The sequence below is a fragment of the Mytilus edulis genome, chromosome 10 (assembly GCF_963676685.1).
Source record: "Mytilus edulis chromosome 10, xbMytEdul2.2, whole genome shotgun sequence".
NCBI lineage: Eukaryota > Metazoa > Mollusca > Bivalvia > Mytilida > Mytilidae > Mytilus > Mytilus edulis.
In genome coordinates, this window is record NC_092353.1 from 74,208,200 (window position 1) to 74,221,648 (window position 13,449).

A 13,449-nucleotide genomic window follows, 5' to 3' on the forward strand; every position below is an offset into this window, starting at 1 on the left:
TAATCTCTTCTAGATAAAGAACCAGAAGAAGAACCGGCAACCAGTCGAAGGTTGTATGTAAATGTTTTTGCTTGTGCTGTTTAACATTCAATATTGTGAAGTCACTTTTATTCATGAGAAACAAATGTTCGTGATTATATGTAAATAAAGGCAGCACTATTCAATAGTCATAAATGGATTAAGCGAAAACAAATCCAGCTTTCAAACTCAAACCGAGGGAAACACTTCAACTATATGAGAAATACAACGGACCAACGAAAATACTGAACTGCAACAAAACAATCGGTAATGTACACACAAATAAACTATTTGATGACAACTGCCATATTCCTGACTTGGCACAGCACATTGTCAGAAATAATTGTGGGTTTAACCTAGATTGATGGTTAGCAAAACCTCTCGCTTATTTGGCAATGAGATCAATACCGAAAAAATTAACACATTACGTGACAAGAATACGATACAATTAAACGCAAGAATACTAGTACTCAGGACAGAAAAATACAAAAATATATTTAAGTTCTACATTACAACAAGTAAACCAGAGAATTACAACGGGCACCTCTCATGAATTTATTGCAGTACTGCAAGAGACCACAAACGAAGTATAAACCGCGCCATGCAAATGTACCAACGCCACAAAAAAATATTTCTTTGATACCATGAATTTAAATGTTCAATAAGAGACTGTCATACAAGTGAGAGGTTTAGCTAGCTATAAAACAAGGTTCAATCCACCATTTTCTACATTTGAAATTACCTGTACCAAGTCAGGAATATGACAGTTCTTGTCCATTCGTTTTTTATGCGTTTTGTTATTTGATTTTGCCATGTGATTATGGACTTTCCGAATTGATTTCCCTCTGAGTTCAGTATTTTTGTGATTTCACTATATACATATTTTTCGGCGATTAAACACTTTGATTAAACAACGCAATCAATACTCCATTTTAACATGTTTTTTCCTGAATTTTGATATAAGTTTTCTTTTAAATAGATAAATTGATAATATATGTAATAACGTAAACATATTGCAAAAGTGGCGGTAGATACCATTTGTCGATGAGAGACCGACGAACCCATGGCAAAACAAAAACCGAAAAAAACTGTAAAAGAACGAACAAATCTGCAAAACACTCTTAAGACAAAAAAACACACACCACAAAGAACGCTAGAGGCCATAATTAAACGCTTTTTTTTGTTCATTTGGCTATTTTCGGCCAACCAATTTTTCAATTCGATAAAGCTATTGTGGAATGATATAATATTCTACTTAAACAAATATGTAGTGAGTCATACTTCTCTGTCATAACTCTAGAATGGATTGTATGGCCAAAACTCCTCTCAATTCCACGGATATACATTAAAAGTTATGTTATACTAATTAAAACACCATGAAATACAACTTGATACACGTGCACATAGCAGTATTATTGGAATTTTCAGGATTTTGATGCTTCTTTAAATACTTAAAGATTTCAAATGTTTTCCTTTACTTTCAGACAAGCTTTTTTTTCAAGAATTGTTAGGACACAAACGCGAATAACTAAAGCATGTAGTAAATTCGAATCATCGGAAAGCATGATTGCAATATTGTTAGGTTTTCCCTAAAGCTGCAGGGATAATAGTACTCTGAATATGAAATAATCCATTTTATAAACTTTTTTGGGGAGGATCAATAAAGATATTTGACAAAAAAATATTGGGTAATGTGTAACATTAAGATTCAGAAGAAAATTAAGTGAGAAGATTACGAAGCCACTTCCAAAATTACTGAATCAATACCTACATATATTATATAAAAAAAAACAGGTAGAGGAGGAAGATATTTCTATCTTCAAATGCATCTTTGGTTGATGTTTTGCCTGCCAGAATAAAGTATGTCTATATGACTTTGTGTAAATCTTGAGTCAGGAAAACTGAAGAACAAGGCATGTTATTGATTTAAATTGTCTTGTTAATAGTAGTTCAATTATGTTTAATGCTTCTCTTCTCAACAAATTTCTGTAAAACCACTAAAATGTTCTTATGTTATTTAAATAACAGTCCTGTGGTAAATAAAAGAAAATCAATTATTTTCAAAACTTTATTTTACGAACTTTACAAGTACGCTTAATTTTAACAAAGGTCATCATAAAATTGATGTCAGCATTCTATCAAAATGAAACGTAGACAAATCATTCTCAATTTAGTATAGATGTCCAAAAAACGAAGAATAAAAAACGAACATAGGTATATTTTGGAATTTTTATAGCGACATCATTCGTGTCATGATTAAGTACCCAGAATCCAAGAATGATGAAATCTATTGATAACTAGTATGAAAAAAACATGTAATCATAATGTAGTTCAATACGATTATGAAACAAATTTACTTATACTGTAATTTGATCATTTTCAACTATTAAGTAAATTCCTATTCAAAACATCTCACATGCGGTATTACTCTATACATTTGATCTGGTATTATCAAAACGGCTACGTAATTGAGTGGGGTAATTCATGAAAAAATCAACAAAAATACAAAGTAGTGTTACTTATCACCTGTGTACTTCCCTTCAAAAGAAAAATGATAAATTATTACTCATTAACTAATCATACAAAAAAGTATACAAAATAATAGCTTGTTTTTAACATGGATATAATAAATACATGGTTTGATAGAACAATCAATACATCACAGAAATAGCATTGTCATAATTCTACAATACTAAATGAAAGACAGTTGTAGAAATAGTTTATATCACAGTTGAAAGAGTTTTGGTATGTCTAAAAGTCCACATCTGAGTTGAGCGTTATAAGTTATTGATTTTTTCTATGGTCACATTCGAGTTGGTTTGGGGAGTTTTTCTGTTTTCCGTAATGATAAAAAGTATGGTAAGTGAGCGAGGTACTCTACTTTTGATATCTGAACACCATCAGCCTGAAAAAAATAATATACATAATAATAACTGATTGTCAAAACGAAAGGTCGGCCAATTCAATTAGAAATATGTAATCCTGGGGTCTTGTACTTCATATCATATAATTCACGTGGACATGTCAACCAAGAAAATATAATATTTTATGGATGGAGATCTCAACTGATTGTAGGGTATTTAAATTTTTTCAAATGTCACACAGTCGGGATGACCTCTGCAGGCTTACACTATTTACAATACCATTCAAATCATTTTAAAAATACAAATAAGCTAATAAGTGGCCTAGTGATAGGTATATCAAACAATTATATTGGAAAATTATCAAATGATAGAAGTCAGGATGTACCTCGAAAGCAACTTGTATATTATTTAAATAATTTTGATATGATAAGTTAGCTTATATACTCATATTAAATTTTAAAAAAATGAAATATTTCATAATAACAGAATAACACAGTATAACGAATGCCAAAAAGTCTTTGAAATACTACCAAACATTTACTCAAGCTGGTCAATTTTATTTGTGGTCATGCAAGTACAATATAGAATAATTATCCATACCGGATCTACAACATCTATTATAGTGTTCCATAACTGTGTTTCAGAACGTAGGTCTGTCTCTATGGCTGCACAAAGTACTTCCTGTAGAGAATCTGTTGATATTATGCCGCTCTGATGCCTATCTACTGTCTGGAATAAATCCTAAAAACGACAATAAGAAATATATTAACATAAAACTGATTCATACAAGTGGGAGGTTAAGCTAGCTTCAAAATCAGTCTTAAACCATCGTTTTCATTGGAAAATGCATAAACCAAATCATAAGTATGGCAGTTGTTTTTCTATTCATTCCATTGGTTGATTAAGCTTATTATATAATTATATCAGTTGAAGGGACTAATTTATTAAAAATTTACCATGGAGTTTGGTTTTGTTACTGAACTATATCTACTGATGTTTTAATTGAATAAGTGTCCAACAAAGGTCTATCCACATTGATCAGACAGTTTTGTCATTGCGTGTGTCAAACCCAGCGTTTTTTTTGTTTTCTAAGCTAAAATTTATTACACATTTAAAATATGTGTTGAATATTGCGGGTGTAAATACCAACGTAATACAAACAAAGCTTAACTAAAGTAGTTCTGCTTAACATGTCTACGCAAAAACTTATAAATAGTTATCAAAAGGTACTAGGATACCTTTCAATTTTGAAGTAATGGAATTTATTGTGAATGCTTAATTGGGAACTGACTGGACCTACTGCTTTCGTTAAACAAAGATACTTACTATAAAGCTAACTATATTATGATGAAGTTCGGAAAAATCAAGACTAGTGAATGCCTCCTTTGCAGCATCTCTGCAAAAAGACAAAAGTAAGACGATTCAATTACTCTATACCATTAAATTGGTCTATTGACTGTGCATGCATTAGTAAGTTTAAACATTATCAATACCATTATATATGTGCAATGTATATGATTGTTCCTTTAATTTGCATTAATGTTATCGTAAAATATTTATCATAATTCAAACAATACGTGGCTTACAATGTCATGTGCAATAAACCTGTAAATACAGGCACTATTATGGGTAACTAATTTATATTCGAGTATTCGGTTTATTAGTGTATGAACAGCCTTGAAGTATGCCGTATTATTTAAATTAAATATAATAATATACATCTATTTTTTTTCAATTAGCTGTCGATAAAATATTGAACTGTTCAACATACAAAAGTTTGTTTACCCCAACCCCCTCTTTAGCATTGTTTGTCTTACTAATATTTTTCAGAATTTTTCAGAATTTTTCGACTCTTGTTACTCTTTACATTTGTACTTAAGTTGGTCTTCCTACTGTTTTAAATCGAGCGCTGTAGTCAAAATGCGCATCGTTCACAGTATCATCGTTTTAGACTTGTATCTTTGATCAGTTTTTTTTAAATCCTTTAACCTTTTAAGTTTGTATTATATAACAAAGCAAATCCAACTTTAATCTTTGGTTCTGATATAAAGGGGCAATAAAGCTGTTCTTATCATGCAGAGATATTTTTTTCTTTGTCAAATACATCATCTAAAAAAAGAGGTGTAATCCTTTATACGTGTACTTACTTTTGATCATTGACCAGCTTCGTTAGAGCTGACATTGTCATAAACTCTTCTATACCAAAGAATGTACTAGAACTTGTTATATCATAAACCTACAAAAACATACTGAATTACATTTGACGAAATTGATAACAAAAACAGTCTTGCAATATATAATAATTCAAAAAAGTTATCTTAAATGCAAAACATTTGACAAAAAAGTTAATAATATCGCAGATTTATTGTTGACTTTTAAATCAATATTTTATCCTATTTTTATCCGTACTAATGCGACTTTTAATTCAATCTCTTAGTTATAAATAAGGTACGTATGCACTCGGCGTGTTGACCAATTTAAAGTAAAGGAATATCAACCCTTAAAGTAAAACAGTTTTTACTGATTTGATCCCGAAAAACATCATTCGTATAAGGTGAAACCGATTAATCAAATAGGTTAACTTAAAAAAATATTTTTAAAAAAATCGCTCGCTGCCTGTTTATATTATCTTTTCATATATTATATATGGCCGTGTGATCTCGTTGATTTTTTTTATTGAGTTGAGCCATTCTAACTAATATGTTATAGTGTGTCGTTCTATGTTGTGATGTTACACTATTGTTTTCGATAATGGAGAAGGTTTGTTATCATTAAAACGTTTAATCCCGTTGCAATTGTTTGCACCTCTCCTCAGTCAGGAATCTGATGTTCGTGGTTGTCGTTTGTTTATGTGCTTCATGATTGTTTCTTGTTTCTCGTTTTTTAAAAAGATTCAACCGTTGTTGGTTTTCCCGTTTTTACGGTTTTACACTAGTAATAATTTTGGGGGCCTGTATAGCTTGCTTTTTGGTATGAGCAAAGGCTCCGTGTTGAAGACCGTACCTTGACCTATAACGGTTAACTTTTATAAATTGTGACATGGACGGAGAGCTGTCTCATTGGCACTCATACGACATCTTCCTATATCTATATATAGATGTTTAATTAGATGACGCCTATACTAAAATACACACATACATTGATAATTGTTTACTTTATAATTTGGATGCCCGTTTTAGTATTTTTAAATCTAATAAAAGAATTTGAATCAAATCGGGAACTAGAATGTGAAAACTAATTCCCTTTCAATATTAGTATTTTGTACCATTGTCCTGACTCAGCCTTGGTTTGCGAAGTTTTTTTTTTTGGAAATGCACATTACTTCTATTAACATTTTGCATGTAATATCTTGTTGATATGAAATACTCGGTTAGTTAGTATTTATTTACCTGTTTAAGAAATCTCTCTTGCGGACTTGATAATCTTGGTAGCTGTGTCTGTACTTGGTTATACATGAGATGCCTATAAAATAGATGTGTAATACATAAATTTAAAATGGTGGGTTGTATCAACATAACACGAACTGAGAGAATTAACAACACGACACTAGCATCTATATTCGATTAAGAGACAAAAGGGAGAAAGTAATGAATTGAACAGATATAAAAAGAGAATATAGAATAACAAAACACTAACAAATAATAATACATACTTTTGTATTGTTGAATATCCTTTGGCAAAGCTTGCAAAATTAAAACAAATCCATATAAGAGGGTCTGGATGGGGGGGGGTCTGTTATTCTGTAAACATTTAACTTTTACCCGTTTCTCTAATCTTCAAAAGATTCAATCCTTTTTTCTCTAATCTTCAAACAATTAACGCCTGTCATTCTCTAATCTTCATTTTTAAGGGCATTATTCTTTAATCATTTAACCCCATCCAAACCCTCATATAACGAAATGAATAAACAAAAGCGCCAAGAACATGTGACAAAGAATTATCATAATTGTAAATAAAACAAAAATTCTTTCTTATTTCAGAAAAAGATAAAAATTGGACAACATATAACTTGAAAATGTCTGTCCTCTTAAAAAAGAAACATATATTATTACTATGTTAAAACAAACTCCGCACGAGTCCGTCATTGTACACTAAATTCTATATATGGACATGATGTATGATAAACATAATTGAACGAAGGAAGGCTAAAAGCCAGGACAGACTTATTGCGTTTCATTAATGAGAATATGCTTAAGTTGACTCATTCTATGCATGTTTGACCTTACTAGGCAGGCTAAAATAGAAGCACATTAAGCTTTATGTTAATATTTTAATTTCAGACGATCAATATCTATCCGTCGTTTTAAGAATGTAAAAAGTGAGCGATGTTTGTATTGACTTCGGTTCAGCATTTCAGATTAATATACATACCCGTCTGAATCTGTATCCAGTTTTTTAAATGTTTCTTTCAATAGTTTTTGTTCGTCCTCTGGAAGTTTTCTTGAGAGTTCTGATCCCTAAAACAGAACGTGTAAAGATAATGAAATAGTATTCTGGTCTTACATCACTTGACAAATATTAAAATAGGGGAAATCTTTGTAGCAGACATAACGTGCTTTGTAACCTTTAGCATTATATATAGCAAAGAGATCAAAAGTTACCAACACTCTTCTTCAATGAACCTAAAAATGAAAGATTCCAGAAATTCTTTCACTTAGATTTGATATAAAAGATAGTAAATTATTCAACAGTGATATAAGGTGCAATTAGCCGACGTATAGTTGAATTCTAAAACAAAGAATACATTAAATGCATAATTGATTTAGGTACAGCAGAACAAGTCAAAACTTTTTTCATCAAAATTTATTAGCAAAACAAATCGAATCGATAGCCTCCTGTATTAATTTTGATTAGAAAATACTGCTAAAACACAAGATTCGATCATGGGTTAATTATGTTGTCTCTATTTAATTTTGTTTGTTCATAAACTGCCATTTTATACCATTATAAACAACTCACAGTAAGTCGCAATTAATGGAGGGGACACACTACACTTGATGAAAGCGACTACATTTATACACAAAACAAGTTATTTTTTATCAGTTATGTTTAATAATTGTGAACTTATTTTATTGAACGTTATTGCAAGACTGTTGCCTATACCTAAATTTCAACCAGAACTTGATACATGTAGGTTTTTTTTCTACTTTTTCATTTACATAAGGGTTAATTTTTAAGAGGACAACATTATTTTGATATCTGAAACATTTATTTATTGTGATCATATAAGGAATAGTATTTGATAATATCTTCTGATGTATTGATTCAAAAAAGGGGGACGAAAGATACCAAAGGGACGAAAGATACCAAAGGGACAGTCAAACTCATAAATCTAAAACAAACTGACAACGCCATGGCTAAAAATGAAAAGGACAAACAAAAAACAGCACACATGATACAATATAGAAAACTAAAGAATAAACAACACGAACCCCACCAACAAACAAGGGGTGATGTGGAAACATTATAACTTCATCTTAAAAAAAGAAAATCACATAAAACATTGCACAATTGCTTTTTTCCCAAACTTCGAAAGAACTGAGGCTTAGTTCATTCATATTTCAAAGGACGAGACATAACATTTATTAATTACCTTTAATGGATTAGGAGTGGCAGGTTTAAATGGTGTTTCAGGTTTATTAAGTAAAGATGTTGGTCTGTCTCTGGCTGTTTCTAAAGCTTCAATCTCATCATCCGCACTGTAAAGAAAACAGGTGAATAAATTTTATTGTGTAATTCAATATGACAGTTGTCCATTCGTTTGATGTGTTTTGTCATTTGATTTTGCCATGTGTTAAGGGACTTTCCGATTGAACTTTCCTCGGAGTTCAGTATTTTTGTGATTTTACTTTTCGGCAGCATAAGCTCAAAGAGCCATTCAGAACGCGTACGACTTTAATGGTTTTTGAACTCATTTCTAATCCAGTCTTTAAAAACAATAAAGTGGTATGATTGCTAATGAGAAAACTCTCAACAATAGACTAAATGACACAAAAATAAACAACTATAGGTCACCGTAATGCTTAATACAATGAGCAAAGCCCATACCACATAGTCAGCTATAAAAGACCTCGAAATGACAAATGTAATTCAAACTAGAAAACTAGAAAACTAACGACCTAGTTTAAGGACAAAAAATGAACGAAAAATAAATAGGTAACACATCAACAAACGACATTCAGAACTTATACAATTTAGGCGGGTCTACCGATATCTTGATGTTAAACAATCAAGAATTGTTGGGCATACACAGAAGTGACTAAGTAGAAGGAATGTTTTTTACCATAACTTCCACTGTTAATTTTATTTCTGATTTGCAAAACACATTCCGTTGCTCAACGAGGTTTGAAAAGTTGGAGAAGTGGCATGATTTCAGACCAGACACAGGCACGTGTTTAAAGCATTTAAGTCAAAAAGTTGGTAGGGCCTAATGAACGATGTACAAGATAAATCGTTTACATCCACATAAGTCGTAAATATACAAAAGACATATAAATGGTCACCGTATGTATTCAGCAACTGACAGATTTTCATACAATAAGTTCTAAGTGAAATTTACTGAAACAATCAAAGAGCTACTATGAACATAGTCCAAATAATTATGACGTCTTGAAAGGCTATTATAATTTTTTTCTTTGACGAGTCGAAGTAAGGCGTCAAAGAAAAAAAATATAATAGCCTTTCAAGACGTCATAATTATTTGGACTACTATGAACACAAATCAAATATGAAAATAAGATCTACGTTTCTTCATTTCTTTATGTTTGTTTATCATGTTAATATAAATCATGTATTATTAAATAATTTCATAAGATTATAACCATAATAAGTTACTGTGGATTCATTAATTTTCGTTGGAATACCAATTTTCATCGATTTCGTGGGTACAGGGAAACTACCAATTTAAATATTCAGCGAATTGCACATTTTTCTAAAAAAAAAGTGAATGCAGACTTTGACAAAACCTGGAAATTAAATATCCACGAATATGCAAGTGTTTTTCAAACCACGAAAATTGGTACCCACGAAAATAAATGAATGCGCAGTATAACTTTATTTATTACGTACAGATCAGCTTTGAGATCTATTTCCGAAGGATATGGATCCTTCATTGGTTCTAAAGGTCCTGGTGTCTCCTCTGTAACATCGTGTGGTAACCGTGGCGTTTGGCTTGCCGATGGAATGTCTACTCGTTTTACGTTTTCACTCTTTGGAGTTACCCTAAATCAGACGAAAAGTTCTCGTTAATGACATAACTATATTCTTAAAAAACTTCATTTTAGGTTTGTGTGAAATTATTTTCAATTACATCATATCTATTAAACACGTCTTCCTGTTCACGAAACTATTTGACCCTTGGTGGGTGCGTTATGAGACAAAAATGAAACGATTCAAATAAAATTTGCAATTTAAATCAATAAATGATTTTTTTAAATGTATTGTTCCCCTTATACAGCCAATTGTTAAGACTTTATTTTTACTTGGTCGTCGAATTTCTTAAGCATTTTCCCATTAGCCAATCAAAATAAAGATAGCGATCTTTTAACAAATCAAAATAACGTCAGCGATGCATTAACCAATTACAATAAAGATAGAGATCTTTTAACAAATTAAAATAACGTAAGCCATGCATTAACCAATCACAATAAAGATAGAAATCTTTTAACAAATCAAAATAACGTCAGCGATGCATTAACCAATCACAATAAAGATAGAGATATTTTAACAAAACAAAATAACGTCAGCGATGCATTAACCAATCACAATAAAGATAGAGATATTTTAACAAAACAAAATAACGTCAGCGATGCATTAACCAATCACAATAAGGTACAATCCGAAAAAAATATTTTAAAACTACTTACTTCAGTCCTTTTTGTGCATTACTGTCTGGGAAACCTGTGTAGTATTTATCTTTCTGATGTATATTTGTTCTTGACCGTCGGAGGTAAGCGGGTGTCATGCCTAAATCAATTATAATTAGAAAAAAATATCTTTTACTATAAAAATTTCTATTTTTGTCAGGGAAAAAAATATTTGCCCTAAAGAATTCGTTTGGATTTGAAATTAAATATTACGAAAGAATAGTCGTTCGAAGAATTTTGTTTTATTCACTTGATATTGAAATTAGTCGAAAGTGAAAATTAACTTTATTATAAGTTATCGGATCGAAATGCCATAGACTGCTACATAATGAAAGGATATAATATTGAATATCCATGCTTCGTTTGGACAATCACATCAATTATATAAACAATTTTGTTTTTTTTTTCTGCGTAAAATTAGCATTTAATCTTATCCCTATTGTGTGTAAACAACGTAAAATAATTATGCATCGAGTTATTGTCGTTGATTTTCCTAGACCGGATGTGGTCGAAAATGCAACGTGATTGAGTAACTGATATTAAAGGACAGGCAAAACAATGAAACCAATTTCTTCAAAAATAAAACCTCTACGAAATATATAAGTCACTTATAACCCGTTATTTTTTAATAATTGCCTGTGCTAACACAATTCATACTCAGTTTCGTATCCATTTAATTCAAGCAACCTCTAAGTTAAATACAAAAACAATGTGCATTTCAATATTTTTTTATATAAATTTAATCTTAAGCATTTAGTTGATTGATTGCTGCTATCTGCAGTACATATATATATTTATATACTAGTATAAAATGCAAAGAAAAAGACTAGACTAATTCGACCATGCTATTAGTACGAGTAATTAAGAAAATAGAACCACAGTACTTTCAGAAGTCAATAAATAATGCAATGAAATGAATGCATGCAAACAAATATCATAAATGGTTATTAACTTTCATAATTGTTAATGTATACTTACACAGAATGCCAAATCGATCGTTATTCTTCATCTGTATTTACACTACTCATTTAGTTATCTATTCCAGGTATTTATCTTTTGGTCATTTTTATACCTCGTTTTAATGTCACATTCATTTATTCGAGACGTATTGAGTTTGAAAATGGGTTAATATAAAATATACATGTTAACTTGATTGGCATTACCGTATTATTTTAATATTAACACGAAGTTTAAACCTGTAGAAAGTGTTGGGAAGAAATCTTAAAGGTATATGCTTGAATGCATTCAAGTGTTAATAAGCTGCAATTGTGTAATAAGCAGAATTAAGGTCATGCTTATTAACAAAAAGAACAGATTTACCTGTTTAAATCAGAACTATAATTTTATTCATATCAACACTACAACACACAACTGTGTTCACAAACAATGTTGACAATAAAACGAAGACACACACGTCAACATTAAATGTTGATACACACAGTTAACTAAAATACCATTCTGTATACATGTAATATTCTTAAAGGCATACAAGATTTTATAATACATTCCACAATGCAATGCAGAATTTATTTGTCAATTCATATATATCCACATATCTCTCTTTCTTTCTCATTCCTTCGACATCGTCTTTCAATTTTTTCTATTACTACGTATTGTCCATCTATCATTCTTATTTTTCTCCTATTGACCTTTTTTTGCTCTAGAGTCTTCAATAACATTACTAAAACAGGGGTCTTTGAATTCACATTTCTTTTACAGTAATTCAATATCGTATTGTTGACACAAGGAAATGCTACCACAAGGACTATTCTACTTCTTTCTTGTGGTTTACTTGTAAAGGCAAGCATACATGTATAAATCTGTTATGACTGTATACACAGTTTTGACTACTGGATCCCGAATATTGTCACGTTTACTTTTTATGTCTGTTTTGGGTTGCTCTTCCAATTTTGTCAATATAACGGAAATGTCATCTACTTGTATACAAGTTAGAGGTTTATCTAGCTATAAACCCATGTTTTATCAACCTTTTCCTAATTTTTCCTCGGAAAATGACAGTATCAAGTCAAGAGCATGTTCTATATGTCGATAACGTTTGATTTTAACGTTTTTATGATCTTAATTTACCTTTGAGATTTTTAACTAACGGAATACTCAACAAAAAAGATTTACAATACAAGTAAGTCAATTTCAAATAAAGTCTTTAAAAGTAATGACAACCGAGAATCACAAGAAGAATAATTCATCAAAATACAAAATTATTCTATAAATCATTCGTTACAAAACTGTAGTCGAAATGATCAATCTAAACATAATTTTAGAACAAACAAAAGTCTGATAATTGTATACTCTATACATAGCACCAGGAAAATATACAAGTAAAAATAAAAAAAAAATGAAATAGGATTATTTTCTTGCAGAAATTTGTAAAAAAAAATACGTTTACCCTTTCCCAAAAATAATTGAATATCAGAATAACCTGCACGCTCTGAATAAAAATCACATCAAAATCATGTTGTAAACAATACTGATGTACCAAAAATTGCACCAAACAGGATTAACCATGTATGTACATTATACAAATAAATGCAAGCAAAGTTCAAACGTGCTGAAAACTTACATCTTTCAGCGCTATTATTGATAACTTATAAGCACTTGTAATGGAGCTGATAAGGCAGTGATTTAAGCAAAGATAACCAAACTATCTCTGTGCAAAGCAGATGAAAGTAACTTATAAATCT

The 13,449-nt window shown here is 30.6% G+C and overlaps 1 protein-coding gene across 10 annotated transcripts in view; it reads right to left on the reverse strand.

Moving 5' to 3' along the window:
* Positions 1-2,072: 2,072 nt before the first annotated feature.
* The window catches only part of LOC139491857 (uncharacterized), a gene marked incomplete at its 5' end in the record, with an annotated part of 34,327 nt that continues 22,950 nt past the window's right edge, over positions 2,073-13,449 (reverse strand). For all 10 annotated transcript variants that reach the window (XM_071279766.1, XM_071279764.1, XM_071279762.1 and 7 more), the window contains 9 exon segments: positions 2,073-2,923; positions 3,483-3,623; positions 4,209-4,278; positions 5,030-5,118; positions 6,272-6,344; positions 7,254-7,339; positions 8,476-8,581; positions 9,951-10,103; positions 10,748-10,847. In XM_071279766.1, coding sequence (XP_071135867.1) covers positions 2,822-2,923; positions 3,483-3,623; positions 4,209-4,278; positions 5,030-5,118; positions 6,272-6,344; positions 7,254-7,339; positions 8,476-8,581; positions 9,951-10,103; positions 10,748-10,847 — 920 coding nt within the window.